Below are 16,031 nucleotides of genomic sequence, written 5' to 3'. Positions count from 1 at the left end.
ACACTTTCCACAACATACACACACATGGCTCACACACAAACACACACACTCATACAGAGCTGGGGGGAGAAGTTCAAATGTTGAGGTACAGAGGAGACGAGGTGGAGGGGCAGACAGTTGGACCTAACGGTGTGAATGATGATGACCACCTCTGGATATCAAGCCTCACCATCAGCACACACCCACCCACACACATGTTAAAGTCCCTACTCTACAAGAGGAGCCTTTTCCCCTAATATAGAAGAATTATATTGATGTGTTCCCGCTTAAATCAGCTTATTTGTACTGCACATGTATTCCATAAGCCTAAATCAAACATAAAATCAACTTTAGTATGATGCCAGCTGTCTAATAAATCAACTATATGTGTATGAAAACATTCAAAGTACCGCAAAGTATGAATATCTGCTGCCAAAGAAGTTAATAAAAATGTCTGTGTGGGTATTCCATACATACATATGTAAGTGCAAGTTTCTCCTTTATTTCTTTACAAGCCCCAAACAGAAGTTCACCTGCTTCCTGCTTCAAAATTTCATTCATTGCTAATCTAGCTCCATGACAACAAATGCATAAAGATTATAAGTGAAGCTGTTGCCACTCTTAGCGCTGGATAGGATTGATTTAATTGCTTGCCTCTGTTGTAATACTGCACTCTGGTGAGTCAGTTTTATTATGAAGGGTGATTTGCATTATAATTTCCGTAAAACAAAGGCACTCACTCATCATTTACACACTAATCTGGAAATAACGTCCTTGGAGCAGCGGAAGCAACGTGTGTGACTGACCAAAATACACAGAGGTGTTTATTTCCAGTAAAGTGGCTAATGTCACCTATGCACACGAGTTCTTCCAGACACCCACTGAGTGTGAGCGCAACAATGAAATAAAATGCTTATACAGTAAGGCATTCATCTCTCACTGACTCTTTGTGACATAGCAATTCAGTTGAAACACCAGTTCAGAACAAGTCTCCTCAAAGTCCTTTATATTGAAAGGTAAAGACAGATCAGACACACACAATCAGATGACTCCATGTGAGTAAGCACTTGGTGACAGTGGGAAGGAAAAACTCCCTTTTAACAGGAAGAAACCTCTCTGGCAGAACCTGGGGGTGAGAGCAACAGCTGCTCCTGGACAATTGTACATCAGGGTTTGATGACACAAGCCATGCTGCAATGTTCACGACCCAGTCACACAGCCTGTTGTACCCTGGAGGCGGGGTCATTATCATTCCAAGTCTTAAAAACGCTGAAATCGTTTTATGGTGCATCCAGTGTAGTAACAACTTTACAAGGCTGCTGTGTTAGCTTGTGCTTGTGTGTTCAAGGATCTTTTAAAGGATTAACTAAAAGCAAGTAAAATGCAGATTTATACAAATAAAGATTTTATAAAATCATTACTACAATCCTCTTTTAATATGTTGATCTTCTCCATGTGAAAGGAGTGGGGGGAAAAAAAAAATCAGAAGAAAGATTAAAATTTTGATTTATTTTAATCACAAGCTACAAAAAAAGAAGAAGATATTTTTGACTTTTGCATCTGAATGCTGCATTGCTCACCGGTCACTTCATTAGGTCCAGCTTGGTAATACCAGATTGAAGCTTCTTTTGCTTCGGAGCAGCTTTAATTATTCATGGCACTCAGAAATACTGAACTTAAATACTCAAACCAGCCCATCAGGAACCAACAACTTTGCTGGGTTCATAAAGAGTTAAAATCATTCAGTTGCTCCGTTTCAACTACAGCAGAGCACCCTGATGTGTCTACATGCCTAAATGCAATGAAGTTGCTGATTCATCAATATTTGCATTAACGAGCAGTTGAACTGGTGTCTCTACTGAAGCTGGCCCAAGTGCATCTGTTAACTTATAGGACACAGCTGTAGCACAAATCTCCGACGACAGCATAGCGACAGGTTTGTGTTGTAGTTAAACCTCCTCTGGCCTCTTTTTGACACTTGGCCTGTTTGGCGCAACAGCACCACCTAGTGGCAGCAAACACAGTAAAGCTCCAACTGTCCCATGAGCACTGCGCCACATGTAACATTTAACCTACCTGTGTGTATAGTGACGACACACCTGAGGCACACTGACCTTCCAGGTGTTTGAAGGTCAGAACCTTCCTGGCTGAAGCACTATTCTGGTGGCCTTCTTTGTATAACCCAAAACAAACCGAACAGTACCAGGATTTCTGTATTTGGCGTTTTATTAAAGCATTCCATATACAAAACTCAACCCACATAAGTTAAAATTTATACATACAACAGAAATGATGTGTCACATACTCCAAAAGCTGAATAAATAATATTTACTATTCAAACAGCTTCTTTCAAATGTACATTCTGCTCATTCAACAACCACAACCCTGATTTCTAAGTAACAGGAGGGGTTGGTTTGCTGCTTTGATTCTTATTAATCACATGAATGATAAACTTCCAATCTGCAACAACCTGTTACACTATAAATGACCTGTCATATGTATATGGTTTTTAACCCTTCAATATTTGGAAAAGAAACTCAAGGTAAAAAACAAAAACAAAAAAAACAAACAAACAAGGTCAGTGTGTGCATTAAGGTGCACATTAACAGGAAGTCTGACTTTGATCCTCTATTATCAGGGATACAAAGCAGCATTACATATGGAGAATAACTCCATTTGTTAGTAGACAGGTAAATATCAGTGTACTCATACAGCTCAGATCTTCAGTGAGGTGCTTTTGTCATTGCTCTGTGTGAAAGTACACTGGATTCAAAGTGAAAACGATCACTTATGTCACCAGTTCCTGACCTTTCCAGTTTGTGACCTTAAGGATGAAAAAACATCTCTTCTTCCCAAGTTAAGCCTTTAATGCGAGCAGCGAGCACTCAAACTACAACTCCTTCCTCCCTAGTTTCTCTGTGTAACAGAATGACTTCCCTCTAACTTAAACTGTGAGCCCTCAACTTTATTTTGAGCCGTATGAGGTTTAAGAGTTGGCTTGTAGCCTACATTCTAGAGTATTTACCTCCACATTGGACGTGGACATCAATGTGAACACCTTAACACTCTGAAATCAGTGGAGTAGATCTCACTGTAAACACAGAACAAAGCATCTGTGTTTAGATTCACCAAGAACATCTCATACAATGTCACAGGGTAAAAACAAGTCAATGAATCAGCCCAGGTCGTAACAACAGTCCCTCAGAAACAAACTACAAAGAGAAATGACTGCATCCTGCTTGTAGCCGAAAACGAGAGCACGCTACAGTCGGGGCACAGCCTATTTAAAATCCATAATAGAACAACAGGTGGAGTCAGCCCTGTTGCTAAAAGCCTCATTGCTTTTTAAGCCACTCCCACGTCCTTTACCCTTTTTGGAAGTTTCTAGATTTTCAGTTTGTAACAGTGTCTTATTACAAAGAGAAGTGTACACGAAAATGGCAACGAGCGGCAGCATAAATAACACGTTATAAGAAACGTCATCCAGTTTTTAGCTGACATCTTAATAAGAAACCGCAGCACTGCATACAGACAAATAACACTCTTTATATAGTGTTAAAACAATGATATTTACCGGTGGACAGATACTGAATATGGCCGGTTTGTCCTCGGTGTGCTTAGATACAGATCTGCTGTGTGTGTGTGATCAGTGTTACATGGCTAATGAGCAGCTCATGACTGGCCTTCCTGTCTCTGTGCTCCAATCACATGAGGGTTAAACTGCGTGATGATGATGGTGATGTCATCGCGGTACATGCGAGCCAGCTCCTCGGGCAGTGACAGCATCTTTGACAGCCTCTCGTGGTCCACTGTGCCAAACTCGTTGTTTCCCACCGCGTGGCGCATCAGGTGGGTGGCGGCGTTCTGATCTTCAAATGCTGAGGACGCACGAGCCTTTCGCTCCTCGAGCAGCCCCTGCATTTGTCCCAAGGTCACCCTGTATCCTCCGACTTTGAGCGGCTGATGCTGGTGGACCCCAGTCAAATACTCCCCGACGATACGAATCACTTCCTGCCTGTGGAGGGTCTCCCAAAGGCCATCAGAGCCAATCACCTGCCGAGAGAAGAGTCATATAATTGTATATATAATCTACCGAAAGAAATCATTAAAAGACCAAAATCACAATGAGATTCATGCCCATGATGAATGTATTTACACTTAAAACCACCTTCTAAGTCAGAAAACATTCAAGTGTAGTAACTGAAGCCGGCATGGGAGCTGTAGCTAACATTATTCATTCGCTTGGGAAAATACTGGCACTGAGAATAAGTCATCTAAACCTAATTATTTCTTCATAAATACAGCCTTTGTTTGAAAAGGTCACACAGCATGCATTAGCTAGATATTTCCTCAAAAGAAGAGCTTTCTTTTTAATTAAATAAATAGCACAGCCCACTTTTACATGCAATGAAAAAAAGGTACATCTGGAGGATGGATGCCTACTTTGAGGAGAACAATGGTACAAACATCAGGATTCAGAGCACATTATTCAGTTCTCAGAGTTAATTAGATGTGACTCATAAAATCTGACATTATTCAGCCTATTGACATAAAATATAGACCCCAGATCCATAATGTGTTTAATTTTATAAATAGAATAAATGTCCAGGTGTCAACTCTTTGGATCAGTTCCTACGTCTCGGATTTATGCGGGGCTTTAAATCAACTAATGCTGGGCCCTTTAACCAGTGAAGAATGAGAGCTTTATTAAGAATGGGGATGATGTTGCATTGATCATCGTGACTGTAGACATACAAGTTTTCAAAATGTTGAAGGGCAGTATATTTTTGGGACAGATGTGGAAAAACGATAAGACTGCCAGGAAATAAATGTCCTGATGTAAAACACATTGTATGTATTTTGTATGACACAGCAGCGGGGGTTAGGTTAACTGACAGGCCGGGATCCTGTCCAGGGTTTACCCTGCATCTGTGACAGCTGGCATAGGCTCCAGTTCCTGAACTGGATAAGCAAAAGAGAATGGATGGATGGGTGACAGCACCGCCGCTGCATCTTACCAGGAAGCGATCCTGTGGCCTCAGCTTGTGATACGTGATCTCGGGCTCAGCGGTCAAGTAAGGAGGGGTGTGATAGTTCGGGGGGATAAACTTGGTATGCTCATTTTCGTGAAGCTGATCAGGTCCGGACTCCAAGACGCGCTTCTGCAGCTCAATGCTCCACTTGAACTTCACATCCCCGAACGCACGGAAAGGCATGAGCAAGCCGAGCAGCCGCTCCTGACAAAGAAGAAAAATATGGTGGCGAGGTTTTAATAAAGGTTGTAAACACAATCACAGTGAGCAGATTAACGAGTGCAGTACCTGACGGATGACCGTTTTTCTCTCTGATGGAGGGTGTTCGCTCCGTATCCGAGCCACCTCGCTCTCATTCTGGGCGTTATGGTCATTGGAGAATGTGTGAGCGCTGAATGAACCATCCTCTTCTTGGACACCCAAAACTGCCCGAGCATCTCCTGCATTGGCTATAAAGCTTCAGAAACAAAGAGACAACGTTACAAAAAAAAATCTATTTCATCCCTTTAATGTTGCTATAATGCATTAAACCATGTATTTATTGTTCATACAGGTCTGGTCCATCAATGTGAGCCACACAGGCTGTTGCTCCAGAAAAGGCCACTCTCAGAACCCAGTAGTGCAAAAAAGCATTTGGGTCTCCAACCTGCAGAGCAAAATAAAGCAGGAAAGGACTGTGCTTACTAGACAGGCAGGCACTGACACACAAGCTCCCCTTTGAGCCATAAAAGTTTAAATTTGGATGCTCACATTTTTTGGCATTGCTGCTGTGGAGAAATGTTATTCAATATGTGGCTTAATGTGTCAAACTGAACTCAAGTCTTGGCACAATTTAAATCAGGCTAACATGTCCGTGATATTCTGAATTTGTGCTCAGCCAATATCAGCTTACACTGCATGCGGGCACACTATGAGGAGGACTGCCCTGGGCTACAACTGCAATAATAACCACTGCAAGTTTCATAATGAAGCTGAAATAATGTCAGACATGGAAAGTAAATCAGGGAGATGATAAAAGGCCAGAAATTACTCTAATGATAAAATGAGTCGATGACACTCAGGGTCTCACTTGGGAGTTAATTCAGAGCTCCTAAGTTTGCCTCCTTAAAGTAAAACTTGGAACATAAACTAGTCACACCAAACTGTATTAGCATGTTCACAAGGCACACCTTGGATTTTTTACAGTTCATACCTGAGCTTCCAGTGAAATATCATTGTCGAGCCTCTTGAAGGCATTCAGCAACGCCTCGCGGGTGTCTGGAACGTCACCTGGGCTGAAAACAGGGAGAACACTTGAGTGAATCGGATAAAAGCAGGAGGCACAGGTCGAGAACAGAGACCAAAAACAGCACTACTGGAAAACAACACACCGGCCTATGTTGGTGTGGGTGTGCTGCTACCAGGTAAAGATGAAAATAAAATGAGAAAGAAGGAAATGTTTGCCAAGGCCAAACACTGGGGAGAAAAATTACACTTCTGTGAATCAGAACAGATGACGGTCTACTAATGCTTTTGACATACTGGAAAGGCCAAAAGACAAAGAATGCATTTGTAAACATCATACATTAACTGGACATTTTATTAGGTACACCTTGAAGACAACAGAAGATGCAGGCCACTACGACTCCTCGGGTAGGCTGCAAAATGATGTTTATGCTAAGGGGGCCCAAACTGTGCCAAGAACATTTCCCCTATACTATTACACCACCAGCAGCCTGAACCGCTGATGCACAGCAGGATGGATCTGTGCTTTCATGTTGTTTACACCAAATTCAGACCCTGTCATCCAAAATGTCACAGCAGAATTTGAGACTCATCAGACAAGGAAAGCTTCTTTTGTCCAGTTTTGGTGAACCCATGCAAACTGCATCCTCAGTTTTCTGTTACTAGCTGACACCACTGGGCGGTCGTCTTGACCATGTCTACAAGCCTAAATGCACTTAGCTGCTGCTGTGTGATAATCTGATTAGACGTACCCAGTGAAAACCCAGGCAATGAACACACATTTGTGAGGCAAACGCTGAGCTGAGTCCAGCAGAGGCTGCTTGAGAAAGTTTGAGAAACGAATTGCTCTCATTTTAATACAAAACGCCCGGGGTGGGGGGGTTCTTTGTTTGTTTCTTTGTTTTTTAACACAGTGGCCTTTAGACGTAGAAGTGTGTACTCTGCTGACTTTCACATTCCTCACCTGGTTAGATCGATTAATTCCTGCCAGTAGGTTCGAAGGCTGTTGAAGTAGAGCCTCTGAGCCTCCCTACTGAAGTAGTCGTTGGGGTGTTTGTGCCACTGCAAGATGGGACTAAGAGCCCTGCCGGCCTCCACCGCTGCCTCAAGCTCACACAGAGTGTTGTGGGGCAGCAGTGACACTGCTATGTAGTAAAACAACCGCTCACTCAGTGCCTGCAGAGAAGAGTTTGTTGCACAGGAAACAGTACAATTGCATAAAGACACACAGTGGCAAACATAACACAGAAAGGTGCATCGTGCCCCAACAGCTGTGCAGCCTTTCAAATATTTGCACAAAATGAAATATTTACACATTGTTAGTTTGCAGATTGCACCAAAAAAAATTCAAGCTGGGATAGGCTCCAGCGCCCCCCGCGACCCTGAAAAGGAGAAGCAGAAGCGAATGGATGGATGGATAGTTTGCAGATTGCACCAAAAAAAATTCAATCACAATCGTTTGGATTTGCAAGCTACGCCTTTAGAGCAAAGAAAGCTAATCAGTTAAAATGCTATGCAGGATAACTGTGTCAGAGCTAGTGACAATAAATGTCACTGAGGAAAAATAGACCACAAATTATCGACAATTATGAGGTTTTTTACTCAATCTGACATGTCTGAGCATTTTCTTTCAATATTCAATTCAATACGAGCTAAATAATCAACTTTCTGGATAAAGTTTGATGAAGAAAATGAGGGTCTGCCAAGAAAAACAAGAAAGAAAAAGTAGTAAGGTTTGAGTTTGAGTCCAAGCTACGCTGCTGGAGAAAAGTAAGATAACCAGTTAAAATGACACGCAGGCTAAGTGTCCCAGTTTACCTGTGCACAGGCGCAGCCAGCGTGGCCGTCAAACACGCCGAGCAGCATCCCTCGCGTCTGCAGGCACGTGGCTGCGCTGCGGCGATCTTCGATGGGAGCGTTGGCTGGCAGCTGATTACTTTCGAAACCCATCACCGAAGACACATTTTTCCCATCAAACTCTGGCACCTGGGATTACAGCATGAATAGTAAACTACAGCAATGCTACTACGGATGGCAAAATGCATTTTATCTACAACCCAACAAACCTTAAAGCTGTACTCGTTGGCTTTGAGAATGGAGTTGACCTGCGGAGGGGTGAGGATGTAGCTGTGGAGAACTGAGGATGTCTGGTAACTTCTTGATGGCTGGCGTCGTTGCCACATGTGAGCCGACTTTCTTGAGGCAGGTAGGTGAGCTACAGGCCCAAACTGGGACTGGTGTTGTTGGCATGGTAACAGACTGGAGGCCAAGACCTTGGAGCGAGGCAAAGCCCTGAGCAGCTGAGATGTCACAGGCATGGCTGACGGTACCCTGCAGGCAGGCAGGCAGGCGCGCACACATACACACACTCTGCAGTGCTGATGTAACCACACCTATTGAAGAGGTACAGCGGTCAGAGAGCAGCAGATGGAGGTCCTTTTCTTTAAGCTGCATTCATCAGCAGGGGGCAGAGTGTCCCTGGCATAGACCATTAAGCAAACACTGTGCAAACAAACTGGGATGATGTGACGAGATTTTGCAGCTGGTCGTAAGCTTTATGACAGAATAACGTAAAAACAGTTTTTCCATAGTAACTGCCGACATGATACTTGAAAGTTAATGTTCAGACAAATCCTTTAAACCTGACTCCTGCAGTGACCATTCACATATTTTGCCTGTGGGCAATTCAGATTAAATCAGTTCGCTGGTTAAATGTTGGGCTGTTGATTGACTGCTTGCTGTACTGGAAACTTTATGGAGCCCAACATTACTGTGAAACAGAATAGGTCAAAGTAAGGGATCCATGTAAAGATGATGCAGTAAAAAAATACATGAATTTCAATACTTCTGTGTAGGGCTGCTCGATTATGGCAAAAATGATAATCACGATTATTTTCACTGAAATTGAGATCGCGATTATTTGACGATATTTATTTAACCCTTTAAGACCTACTATAGAACCAAGTCCGCCAGAGCTTATATTATTTTTTTACATGTTGTAGTGCCATTTGTGGGAGCATTTCAAGTTGCTAAATAACTGTTATAGCCCATATTTTAATAATATGTATGCATTAAGTCCATAGTAACTACATTAATTGCAAAAAAGTGCAATAAACTACAAAAAAATTGAAAATCGTTTTTGTTTTGTTTTTTTACATATATTTCTACTTGGAGAAATTTAAGAGGCTTATCCTTCAAAACTTTAAATACAAAAAAGTTGCAAAAAATAGTTTACAACAACAGGAAATTTATTTTGAGTGTCTTCATAGTTTTATTTTGGAGATACACCAATTTTTATATACACTGCAGGTAAAACAAAAAAAACAATCCTATGATGCAAATTTGCAAAGAAAACAGCACGTGCATCAAAATAAACTATTTCCAGCAGTGCAATTCGAGTTCAAAGCATCCCAGAAACTATTCAGAAAAGTCAAACATGACCAGTAGAGGTTTTTAAGGTCTACAAGTAAAAAACTACATTTCCGCGAAAATGACGTCACTTCCGGTTTCGGCCAGGAAATGGCGGACATGCGACAGTTCGCGCTGACATCTGTTTCACTGTGGGAAGTGTTATGAACAGCTGATCGGATCGGCAAAGCGTGTTTCTGGAATATTATGTTTTTGTTCCTGCAAGCGCTTTTTATGCAATTTTTGCAAAGCTTTATGTGGAAGGAAACCGTGACCGAGGACAAGCTGATGGCATAAGTTGTAAGTACAACTCCTCCGGTTTCATATGCAAAACAAATTATTGCGCTAGCTTACATGGTTCAGATTCTACAGGGATTTAAAAGTAGTTACACAAAACGGAGCGTGCTGCTCTGACCGGATTTAAAGGGTTAACAATGACTTTAAAAAATAATATAAAATAGTGTGCAACACCACTGAAGTTTTTTTTTTTTTTTTTTTTACCTCTCTTTTCAACCAACGGCAGTCACTCTCCTCTCCAAATAACTTCTGCTTAGCTTTCCGAGCTTCCCTCGGGTCCTCTTAATCAGCGGTCTCCAACCTTTTTTGCGCCACGGACCGGTTTATGCCCGACAATATTTTCACGGACCGGCCTTTAAGGTGTCGCGGATAAATGAGGGAGGGGCTAATAATCGGCTCAGTCATTTTTAATGATCGTTGAAAGCCCATATCGTAATCGTGATTAAAATTCGATTAATTGAGCAGCCCTACTTCTGTGCTCAGGAATAGTTGTGTTGAGGAGGGGATCTTTAAATAGTTGTGATCTCTGTATCGCCATTTCTTTAGCGCTTAAACACACAGCATGCTGACCAACTACATACTGGATGAACAAGTCCTTCATTGTTTGAAATAGGGCTGCCACAATTAGTCGACTAGTCACAATTACGTCGACAATCAAAATCGTTTACGACTGAATTTAAGAGTGTAATAACGGACTGAAACAGAAGATGGCAGCGCTGCCCAGAATTCATAGCGCAGCCCAGCTCAGTTTCCAACAATGGCAGCAGCTAGTTAGTTTTAATATTACTCTTATTGTGTGGATGCCCTCAAAGGGCATCCACACTATTGAGTTCCTGTTTCTATTTATTCCACTATATTCTAGTTGCTTCCGTACACTTTTTGGCACTTAATCCGATTTTTATCCGATTTTCGCCATTCAAACTTTTAAAAAATTCTGCTATTTCTGCTAATGCGGGCTATGACTTTTGGTGCTCATAACTTCTATACTTTTTGAGATATTGAATTTTTTTGCAATATTTTTTGCCCATTTCTGCCATATTATCAGTGGCCTCACTGATTTTCCTTGCCAGGTTGACCTGTGTTCTAGCTCAGTGAGATGAGCATCCGTTCTCAGACTGGGAGGTCCGGGTTCAAATCCCGCTTATGGCAACATTTCTTTCAGTTAACAGTTAAACTTTTTTAACTCTTTTCAGCAGAAATTCTGCTAATTGAACTCTTTTCAGCAGAATTTTCACCTCTTTTCTGCCCAAATTCTGCTTAATTAACCTCTTCTGAAAAACTTTCAGCCTTTTCACCTCTTATTAGCACAAATCTCAGCTGTTTTCAGAAAATACTCTTTTCAGCAGAAATTCTGCTAATTCACCTCTTTTCTGCCAAGTTTTCAGCCTTTCACCTCTTATCAGCACAATTCTCAGCCGCTTCCGCTCATTTCAGCACAATTGTCAGTCTCTCCGCCTCTTCTTTGTGAGAATCAGTTTGGCTCAGTGAGATGAGAAGCCGCCTTGAGACCAGAAGGGCAACATTCAAATCCTGCTCTAGGGCAACATTTTTTTTTCAACTTTTTCAGCAGAAATCTTCAGCGTTAAGGCATCCACACAGCATTTTTGCAGGAAATGCAAATTTTTCTAGTTATTCTTTCTGGGTCACAAAATAAACTTTTAACATATTTTTAGGTGAGAATGTAGCTTTGTAAACCTCAAATATCTTCTCAGTTTATCAAGACACCAACATATTTTCAAAAGCGCTCCGACGCTTTCGGAGACGTCTGTTACCCACTAGCTCAATAGCTAGCCGGGGGCAAGGCTCACTAGAGCCTGTGAGAACACCGGACTCCCGGCAAATCTGTTTCAAACCCACCATGGTCTTTCGCTACTCAGGTTAAACATGTAATATAAGTCACTTAGATAACTTAAAATGTTATTGTTTGGCTTTTTTTTTGTATTTTATTTGTTCCTGAGTAAATCGGTTTGGCTGAGATTAAAGTTGTAGTTTTTACACAGCTGAATAAACCTCAAGAAGACAACCGATTATCAGAAGTGTGAGATGCTCGGGAATGTACTCCGGCGTCCCATTATATTTTAGATAGCAAGGAGTTTATTAAACTTCACCGAAACAATCTGCAAATTTCATTACAATTTAATAAACTACCATCTTGTCTTTACTTTTAGTTAGCACATACCTTAAACACTTAAAGCTGTAAGCTAATGATAGTTATATAAGAGCAGATGCATGCTGGTGCGGTGCAATAAGCTGCACGCTGTACGTCTAATGGATGCATGATCTGATTAGTCCACTAATCGCAAAAATAATCTGTGACTAGTTGACTATCAAAATAATCGTTTGTGGCAGCCCTAGTTTGAAACAATAGAGAAAGAGAGACAAACAGAAGGTCCTTGCTGCATAATGTGTTACAGTAGTGCAGGACCACAAAGCCTCAATTTGAAGTAAAAACATTTATGAGGCTGGTCACTTTATTAGGTACAACTATTCAATCAGACGATCACATGGCAGCAACTCACAAGCATCAGAATGGGGAAAAATGGTGATTTTAGTGACTTTATATGTGGCATGGTTGATGGTGCCAAAGGGATGGTTTTGAGTATTTCAGAAACTACAGATCTACTGGGATTCTACCAAACAGACATATCTAGGGCTTACAGCCAAAGGTCTGAAAAAAGTAGGTGAAAAAGTAAGTGGGTGAAAAGGCATCAATGCCAGAGGTCAGTAGAGAATCACCAGACTGCTTTAAGCTTATCGGAAGGCAACAGTAACTCAAATAATAACTAAGGTATGCAGAAGAGCATCTCTGCATGCACGAAATATATCAAACCTTGAAGCAGATGGGCTACAACAACAGAAGACCACACCAAGTGTCCCTTCTGTCAGCTAGTAACAGGAAACTGAAAAATTCACACAGACTCATGGTGCCTTGTATTAATCCTTGTGGTGTGGGGGATGTTTTTTTTTCTTTTTTTTGCACACTTTGGACCCTTCAGTACCACATGAACATTGATAAAGCGCCTCAACTTACTCGAGTATTGTTGCTGATCATATGCATCCCTTTATGACCACAGCGTACCATCTTCTGATGGCTGCCTCCAGCAGGATAACACACCACGTTCACTGCACTCAAATAGCCTTCACAGTCAACAGATCTCAATCAAATTGAGCAATTTTTGATGTGGTGAAACCAGAGATTCAGATCATAGATGTGCAGCTGACCAATCTGCAGTAATAGTCTAATGCCACTGTGTCAATATGGACCAAAATCTCTGACAAATGTTTCAGGCACCTTGTTGAATCTGTGCCACAAAGAGTTAAGACAGTTCTGAAGACAAAAAGGAGGTCAAAACCAGCACTAGCAATGTGTACCTAATAAAGTAGCTCCGGTGAGCGTGTACTCTCAACAAAATTGCTCTTATTCATAAATTAAATTTGCATGAACACTGTGTTGAATATTTAGAGAAGAAATGTCAACTCTCAAAGATATTGTTACAGTGATTATGTCCCATAATCTCAGATAGGGGCAGTGTAGAGCCTCCTTCAGGAATAATAGAAAGTGTTTTAGTTTCGTTTATATAGTTTGACGAGGTTTAACCATTTCTGTCCTGGAGTATTGAGAAAAACCTGGATTAGAGATAGCGCCACTGGAGACGACATCTGCCGTGAGTTGTACTCTGCACTCTTCTCTATAGGTCAGCAACTCTGCACACTGACTGTTAAAAATAGCCCTGGCAGTAACTCGCCCCTGACATTTAGTTCTTGAATCTAAATGACTGGTCAGGATGACCCAGTAAACCGGATCCTCACTGCAACTGTTCATAAAATCTGCCCTCATTTAATAATTTAAGACGAGTCACGAGAACAGGGTGAAAAGAGAAACCAACAGATATGAAACTTCCTCAGCTGATTCTGAAAACAGTCAGATACCTTTATGTATTTAAAATGGTAAGAAGCTACATATCCAGACATGCAAATAAGGCAGTGTGCATACACTTCCAGCAGTCAAACCTTAATAGAATAAACAAGCAAATGTGTACTTTGAGCGTTTTCTTTCCACTAGTCTAAAAAAGAAAAGAAAGGGGGGAAAAGACCTGTATTACGGAAGTAAAATAGCGTCAGAACTGTAAAAATAAAATTACCAGCTCCTAAAAAGACGTTTCCGCTCTATGTTTCGCCTGTTATATCTACAGACCATCAAAATGTGGAAAAACTCTTAAAGTGTGCGGACAGTGATGGAGCAACAAAGGTGATGGATGCTCGGGTAAAAACGTACTCCTTACAGTGACGGCGTCTTGCAGGCTGACCCCATATGGAGAAAGCCCAAACTATGTGTGAGGCACACAGACCACTGAGGGCCCGTCCCAGCTTGGATCTCTGCAACTAAGTTGCCATGTTTGTTGTCATCACTAGCCTTTCCTTGCTAGTTGCAAAGCAGGTCTGTAAACCAACCAGCCAGTATTGGAGGAGTCCGACTAAAAACATGGAGGCGTAGTCTCAGAGCCACAACATGACAATAAAATAGGAACAGGAAAGCTGTCAAACAAGGTTAGTTAAATGGGTACAGTAGCCAAATTCATGCTAACGGCTGCTAGTGGTGTCCAGGTTACACCCACCAAACTGGATACGGTTTGCTTACATAAGACGCGACTACACCCGGGAAAAATCCTCCGGACTTCAACGCATCTTAACCTGCAAGAGTGAAAAGTTCAAACGAGGTGCAAAGTTATGGCTTACCTCAACCAGCGGATGTAAAGAAGTTATTTGAGCTCATGGCTTACCGCCGACCCCTCTGTGTATCATTCGGGAGCGCCACCCGGTGGAGTGAACTCTGATTGGCTAAGGGCTAGCAGACGTGATGACGTAGAAGCATAACCACATGCACAAAGTCAGGATGTGCTTTTTAAAGCCCCACTTCTAGATAGGATCAGAACTGCTGTGACCCAAGAAAAGCGATCCGCTTTTTAGTTTTTAGTATATGTAAATTTTATAATTTAATAAACAATTTTATAATCTGTACATTTATAATGTTTTATTTTGTTTCTGAATTTACAATTTGTCATTTGAAGAATAAAAGAGTCTTAAAATAAACCAGAAAAAAAAAAAGATTTGTTAAGTACATCTGTTCCTCTTATCCTTCTAAATATCCACTCAGGCAATCAAGTGGCAGCAACTCAATGCATTTAGACATGTAGACATGATCAAAACGAACTGCTGAAGTTCAAATGGAGCATCAGAGTGGGGATGAACAGTGATTTAAGTGACTTTGAAAGTAGAATGGTTGGTGCCACACTTCTCCGGGTTTCACAGCGAGTGGTCCGAAAAACAGAAAACATCCAGTTCACTAGGTGAAAATGCCTTGTTGATGTCACAGGAGACTGGGCAGTCCGGTTTGAGCTGATAGGAAGACAACAGTAACTCAAAAACCACACGTTATGCAGGTATGCAGATGATAATCTATGGTATGTTGAAACTTGAAGCAGATGGGCTACCTTGGTTGGGCTATGGATGGATTTAAATTTGATGTCAGCAAGACGTTTAAAAAAAAAAAAAAGGATTCAGTCTATTTAGCACCGCACTGCAATGCTTCCTCTTTTAAGAACACTTTGTGTATTAATGAGCCCAGTTTCTGTACTATTGAAAGAAAATTATTAATATTTTTTCTTGAGTTCAGCAGCTTGGAGGTGTTCTAATGTTTTCACAAGTCTGGAATCCAGGCAGGCCAGGTTAGTCAGTTAATCTATGGAACCACCATACTGTAAATCATGCAGTGCAGTTAAGCATTACCTTGCTGAAATATTTCCCAAATTTTTTTTCAATGCACCAAACCTCTTTGTAGGAGTTACACCACTCATCATTGATGGAGTCTTCACAGATGTAACACCATGTGTACTAATGCAATACCATACCATGGTAGCATGAACAGTGCACTGGTAGTGTGCCGGATTTGGAATATGCAACAGCAAAAGGCAATGAGAACATTCCCCACTATGCCTGAGGTAACAGAGCCAGACATATTTCAGTAAAGCATCTGCATTAAAAGGCACACAGTCAAGAAAGAAAACCAAGACAGAGAGAAATAAAAATAAA

General features: G+C 41.4%; 1 protein-coding gene across 2 annotated transcripts; it reads right to left on the bottom strand.

The window, feature by feature from the left end:
• Window positions 1-2,180: 2,180 nt before the first annotated feature.
• Window positions 2,181-14,799, bottom strand: pdp1 (pyruvate dehydrogenase phosphatase catalytic subunit 1). 2 transcript variants are annotated; one of them, XM_080896958.1, is made up of 10 exons: window positions 14,723-14,771; window positions 14,581-14,633; window positions 8,303-8,629; window positions 8,055-8,222; window positions 7,201-7,412; window positions 6,205-6,286; window positions 5,564-5,658; window positions 5,301-5,469; window positions 4,998-5,216; window positions 2,181-4,032 (listed from the first exon to the last, which is right to left on the bottom strand). In XM_080896958.1, exons 3-10 carry the CDS (start codon window positions 8,552-8,554, stop codon window positions 3,652-3,654), a joined length of 1,578 nt encoding a protein of 525 aa, XP_080753084.1. In that variant the 5' UTR covers window positions 8,555-8,629; window positions 14,581-14,633; window positions 14,723-14,771; the 3' UTR covers window positions 2,181-3,651. The 2 variants fall into 2 exon arrangements, with proteins under 2 accessions (XP_080753084.1, XP_080753083.1); XM_080896957.1 differs by lacking the exon at window positions 14,581-14,633 and having other exon boundaries at window positions 14,679-14,799.
• Window positions 14,800-16,031: the final 1,232 nt, after the last annotated feature.

The sequence above is a fragment of the Rhamphochromis sp. 'chilingali' genome, assembly GCF_963969265.1.
Source record: "Rhamphochromis sp. 'chilingali' genome assembly, chromosome: 11".
In the NCBI taxonomy this organism is placed as follows: Eukaryota; Metazoa; Chordata; class Actinopteri; order Cichliformes; family Cichlidae; genus Rhamphochromis; species Rhamphochromis sp. 'chilingali'.
The sequence above is the reverse complement of the archived record's forward strand: the minus strand, read 5'-3'. Positions and strand labels throughout refer to the sequence as shown.